The sequence below is a fragment of the Lolium rigidum genome, chromosome 4 (genome assembly GCF_022539505.1).
Source record: "Lolium rigidum isolate FL_2022 chromosome 4, APGP_CSIRO_Lrig_0.1, whole genome shotgun sequence".
In the NCBI taxonomy this organism is placed as follows: Eukaryota; Viridiplantae; Streptophyta; class Magnoliopsida; order Poales; family Poaceae; genus Lolium; species Lolium rigidum.
Window position 1 is genome coordinate 137,961,567 of NC_061511.1, and position 6,130 is coordinate 137,967,696.

General features: G+C 41.5%; 1 protein-coding gene across 3 annotated transcripts; it reads left to right on the plus strand.

The window, feature by feature from the left end:
* Window positions 1-227: 227 nt before the first annotated feature.
* LOC124705767 (U11/U12 small nuclear ribonucleoprotein 65 kDa protein-like) lies at window positions 228-4,559 on the plus strand. Of its 3 annotated transcripts, none has more exons than XM_047237463.1 (11): window positions 228-645; window positions 879-950; window positions 1,090-1,311; window positions 2,128-2,209; window positions 2,314-2,490; window positions 2,576-2,731; window positions 2,811-2,981; window positions 3,401-3,488; window positions 3,599-3,657; window positions 3,888-3,953; window positions 4,148-4,559. In XM_047237463.1, the coding sequence occupies exons 1-11, from the start codon at window positions 404-406 to the stop codon at window positions 4,229-4,231; spliced, it is 1,419 nt and encodes a 472-aa protein (XP_047093419.1). In that variant the 5' UTR covers window positions 228-403; the 3' UTR covers window positions 4,232-4,559. The 3 variants fall into 3 exon arrangements, with proteins under 3 accessions (XP_047093419.1, XP_047093421.1, XP_047093420.1); XM_047237464.1 differs by having other exon boundaries at window positions 229-645; window positions 1,105-1,311; XM_047237465.1 differs by lacking the exon at window positions 1,090-1,311.
* The last annotated feature ends 1,571 nt before the right edge of the window (window positions 4,560-6,130 follow it).

A 6,130-nucleotide genomic window follows, 5' to 3' on the forward strand; every position in this document is an offset into this window, starting at 1 on the left:
GTCCAGGAGCTGAACGTTGTGTTTCCAAACGTTTTCCTGAGCAGGTTCACGTCCAGATGACGGTAGTGGTAGAAATCAGTAACAGAGCAATCTTTCAATGGTATTTTTCTAAGTGCAAAACTTTGGGTGGTATTTTTCTAAAGTTTGGATCTTTTGATGGTATGGATCCAATTTTCCCAAAAAGGTATCAGCGCCGCCGCCGCCGCTGCCACGGCCGCCGCTGATTCTTCTGCCGCAGCCGGTGGCGCTCTCGGTCCAAGACACGAGCGAACCTGGAACTTCTTCAGCACCAGCGCTCCCTCCCCACATCCGTCGGAATCGAGCTCGTCCGGCGGCTTGCATTCCCGGGGAGAAGTGAAACCCCACACTCCCCAAATCCATCGCCAAGCCATCGGCGCCTCAGATGGAGCCCTTCCGGCCACCTCCGCTTCCTCCAGCGCCCGCGAATCCCTTCTCTGCCCCGCCGCCGCCGCCGCTGCATCAGCAGGCTGAGTCTGCCCCGCCGCCGCCGCATCAGCAGGCTGGGTCAGCTCCGCCACCGGCAACGCTCCTCGTGCGGCACCTCCCAGAGGCGATCACGCAGGAGATGCTCTCGAGGCTCTTCTCCCACTACGGCGCCACAGCTGTTCGTCCCTGCACTGGAAAGTATTCACCTTCTCCTTGTTACCTGTTTTGTGACTGCTTTCTTTGGTCTTCTACTACTACTACTACTACTACTACTACTACTACTACATGTTAACTGATTTTGGTAACTTGTGACGTATAGCGAGCGAGCAGTGTTCCTCTTTTCTTTACTAACATCAAATAATAGTTACATCGTCCACTATAGTTTGCTCAAAATAATTTATTTTTTAACCGAAACTATTTTGCTGCAACAGGTTGAGGAACTGTGCATTTGTGGATTTCAGGGATGAGATGGCGGCCAACCAGGCTCAGTCTCTCTTGAACAGGTTCCTTTCCTCAAGTACATGCTCTGCTTGATCATTCATACATTTTCTGTTACAACTAGTTGCACAAAATGAGCTGTTTTCTTCATCTTAGTCTTGTGAATCGATCCTCTGAGTTCTGTCCTATGTTTTGTTTGCTAAGAGCTGGTTTTGGAAGGTTGAGGTTCCTTGGGAAAGTACTGGTAGTCGAGAGAGCAAACCAGCCAAATTCTAAGAATGCAAATGAGAAGCACCAGGAGCAATTAGCTCAGGGGATGCCTCAAGTGCCGAGTATGAATTCCCAGAACCAGAAGAACTCTACATCAACTTCTGAACCTATCGCTTCTAGGCTTGGTGTGGACTATCCATTTCCTCCTCATCTTGAGTATGTTACGGTTATCATCGCTGTTTCACTCCATCATCTTCATTTTACTAGGAACACTTAAGTAATTCTACAATTCTAATTGGCATATTGTCTTATCAGATATGAGTACATTGTTGTCTGCAAATGATCATTTAGTGACTGAAGATACAAGTTGCTATATTCACTTCACGAATTAAGAATTCAATAACCTAAGCTCACCTTTGTATCTGTTACATAGTAATCCCTCTGGTGTAGAACCACACGCCCACATATTCAAAGATTCAGTTAGACCAATATTATGCGGGTTATGTGACGAAGAGTAATATCATCTGATTCCTATTCAAAAGCATTTCTCGATGATATCTCTTTTCTGTCACGTAACCTTATTTTCATTGTCTAATTGTTGGTCAAATTGCCTTACATAAGAAACAGAGGGAGTACAATAGTACATCATACCACTAATAAAGTTGTCCCTTTTCTTGTTACATCAAAATGCACGTCTTTATGAGGAGTAATCTATTTACTGATATTGGAATGCTTATTCTAAATGCCAGTGAATTTTCAACGCGAAGTGTTTGCGGCGAATTTGCTTAAATTGTCCAACTGGAAGTAACGAAATCGATCTAGCAAACAATTTCCAAACTTTGTAGTTTTGTAGACTGAGAGTACATGCAACTCATACCTCTGAGACTCCGTAGTTCTGCAACATGTCATAGTTTTTTAACGAGGTCAACCGATTCTTCGATGCAGAACTATCTGTTATCCATGTGGCAGTCATAATCCAGCATCTTACTTGAAAACTGAGATTTATCAGAGTTGCTCTTTATTTATTTTTAGGTATGCGTATCCACCACCAGATGGAAACATATTGACAAACATTGTCAACTCTTTGATTGCTGTTCCCCGATTTTACACTCAGGTTTATTAGAATTTCAACCCCGTGAACTTCTTTTGGAACTTGCAAGGCATAATTTTGTGCATTCAGCATGAGCAGATGTATTTAGATTGATGTTTCCTTAACAGGTGTTGCATTTGATGAACAAGATGAACCTTCCAGCCCCATTCCGGATGGCATTGCCTACTCCACCTCTACCGTCAGAAGTGCCTGCTCCTCCTCCTCCACCACCACAACCTTCTACGGCAGAGAAACTTCATTTGGCTGATTTGTCTAGTGATGAGTCTGAGATGGAATCTTCTGATGTACGTACTTGCTATCCTATGTCTGTACTTTTCAATTTGTAATATCATCATTGCCTAAAAAAAATGCGCACCTTGTTTATTGCAGGAAGATGTTGATAGGAAAATCAAACGCGCAAAGCATGAAGCTATTGTTGGTCCTGCAGTTGATAAAAGTATCGCTCATGAAGCAGTCGGGGTGAAACCAGCTGCATTAGTTTCTAATGAGCTTCAAGTAATAAAGAAGAAGAACCCAGTGATGCAGGTGAACTGGTGAAGCATGTTTTCCCAGACCATAACAGCCGAATTTCTTTTTCATCCTGTAATGAAATGGTTCTGTGCAGATAAAAATCACCCCCAGGCCTGCTTCTAAGGAACTTGCTGATCAACGCACTATTGACAAGGAATTGGCCTCAAGAGATGAGCAACTTGAACAAAAACATTTTGCCACGCCTCAGGAAATAGAGAAGGAGAAATTACCAACCGAAGAGATTTTGTCCCTTCCCATGTTCAAGGTAGATTTTTATTTGTATTATTATGTTGTTTGCACAAACATTGTGTGGACATTTGGTCAGCCTGAATGTCGTCAGGTTTTGGTGATATTATCTTGCAACGTCAAGATAGTTATCATCATCTGCTGTTCACTTCATGTTGTACTCTTATCTTGATGATGAGATTGTAATAACTGGAAGAACGGTTGTTCCTGTTAGCAGATTTTAAAGTTAGTATCATAAGCTGGTGTTGTTAGTTAGGCAACGGGTCTATAATACAATGATCACATACCCCGCATGTTCTTTTTTCTCTTGCTATTCAATAAAATAGACATCAATTATCAGCCTATTTTCTCAGGTCAGAGTTGCAAAGTTACCGTATCAAAAAACAATCTAATTATGTTTTGGTGCCTCACCACCACACCCTTGTGTCTGTTTTGCAGAATTACACTCCAGGGAATCCTGCCAGTGTATTGTATATCAAGAACTTGGCAAAGGATGTTGTTCATGATGACTTCTACTATGTCTTTGGTATGACTGGGGGAGACTATATATTGTGTTTCTTGAAATGTTTGTATGAGAATTCTGCACATCTTAGTGCTTTCTTAATTTCTCGGTTTGCCTTGAACTGCTCTTTGCAGGATCTGTGTTCGAAAGCATGGATGCTGCAAGATCTGGTTTAATTATCAAGTTAATGCAGGTTAGATGTGTATATATCTTTTGCTTCTGTATGGTTGTAATAAAAAAAGGAATCTGTTCATAAAATGTAATTCCAAATGGCGCTCCTTGCTCCGCATCTATTTTTCAGTATGGAAATTATTGGAGAAGCTTATGCTTGCTTTGGACCATATAACAAAAAGTTCCACCACCATGTTGCTTCGTTTAGCTACTGCATTGTTCAGTTTCTGAAATATTCTGATATTGCTCCAGGAAGGACGAATGAGGGGCCAAGCTTTTGTGACATTTCCATCTGTTGAACTTGCTCAACATGCACTGGTTAGTGACTATCAACTTTCTTCATTAGCTTGTAATATTGTACGGTATAGAAAAATTGGTGAATGATATCAGTTGTCAAGAAAAAAGTTCCATCTGCCTTACATGTGTAGTTTTTTATTTCTATCCTATCATTTCTTTATTCAGTTATTGAGTGTCAGGGGTGCTAAAGAATTGTTCCCTTTCTTATTTTGCAGAGTTTGGCACATGGTTATGCATTCAAAGGCAAGCCCATGATAATTCAGTTTGGTAGAAACCCTGCTGCTAGCAAAGCTTCCTAGGAGTTCTGATGCACTGTAGAGTTGTTAGGCTTGTCAACCAAAATTTTGGGTATTTTGTGCAGGTATCGTGGATATTACAGTTGTTGTTGTCGATTTTAAGTGCAAGGTATTGCAACAGCATCGGTTAGTTCTGTCGGCTGTGTTGTACCACGGACATACATGCTTGCAATGGTTCTGAAATATGTTTGGCTCGAAGCCAATGGGCATCCATACAGAGGAAACGGCAGTCAATAGTTTATCAATTATTCCCGGCTTTGCTGGATGTTATCCCGAGTTTTTATCAGAATCATATGACGTGTAATGATTATCGTACCTGATTAATAGTACCTGCGCTGACCAGCTCACACATGGCTTTGTTAATGTCCATTTGAGGGAGGGCAGTAGTCATTACAACTTAGTCCTTAAGTTCAAAGTGCACTTTGAGTCGTTCCAGTTGAACAAGCCTGCCTTCGTACTCATCGAGTCAATGCTGTATTCACTCGTAATCTACCCAACTTGGTGCATATTGCCATATTCGGCTTCTTTCCCACTCGGCTGCATAGTGCAATGCTCACAACCCCATCAATGTTTCGTGACCACCATAACACCTGCATCCGTTGATTATTTCTTTTTTTTTTAAAAAAAAAAACTGTGTTTTCTCGTCTCTTTTTCACTGAAATGTCTTTTATGCAGTGATAGCCGTGAAGGATGAATGGGATTCTAAACGCTTCTCAAAATGCTTCGAGCGGATTTGGATGTCCAAAGCAGTGGACATGGGATATTGATGGCACACCAGTTCAAAATATAAATAATTCGATGCCCCGTTTCATGTGAAAAAATAGTCCATGGCGTGTTTACATTTTCCAACTAGATGTCAGGGGCGTCACACGCCTCATAATCGACAATTTCTGTATATTAATGTATCTATCAAATCACTGAAGCACACGAGAACTCCCTGCTTCCAATCAAACCCCAAAATACTAAGCAACAATTCCTTTTTACTCGGACCTATAATATAGTAACATATCATTTCTTGTCATGTTCCATAAGCACTGTACTTCCTCCATCTCACGAAATTTATCTTAACTTTGTCTAAATTTGGATATATTACTTTCACGGAGCGGAGGAAGTACTATATTCTAATATAGAGAGAAACTTCAACGCATACATAAATCATTCGTGACACTTGGTTGAAATAAAAATAAAAATAAACTTGAAAATTTAATATAGTACAAAATTTCATTTATCAGGAAAGTCCACCTTTTATCCTAAACTCCTAAAACTTCTATTTGGTCCAAAACAAACCCTAGGCTCTTGGAAATGTTCATATTTATCTAACTAGAAAAAAACGCATACATGGACAATGAATGGCACAAGAAATCGGTAAAGCAAACCAAACTGGAAGTAATTCTTTACGGTGATTCCCCTCGATCAAATTACACACACCTATTGTCAAAATATCGATAGGAGCGCTAAATCCCCAAACCTTGCAACACAAGTGCCCATGTTGTCTCACTTTTGGCACCGCTAGCTAGTCCGCCACGCCGTCCTGCCTATGCACTCTCGACCCTCAAGCTCCTTTGTCCCATTCTCTACCCCAACTTGCTTGCATGTCCTCGCTCGTCAGAACAATGTCAAGCTCACCACTGACTTCGCGCTTGTCAACGATTCATTGTCGCATTCATCGAAGGAATCACATGGTCGATTCTTGCACCTTGCTCTTTCCTTGAAGTGGGAAGATGCACCAAGCCGATGAGCTTCAAGAAGACGACAATAGAAGTGGCAGAGCTTAGTACAAGTTAGGGAGCAACCCCCCCTCCCCCGCCCTAGCATTGTACAAAGTTGTAAGGAATTTTTTTTGGAAGGGCTTAGGTGGAAATTTTCTAGCCCCTCCACAATCTCTTGAATTTTGTGTTTCGC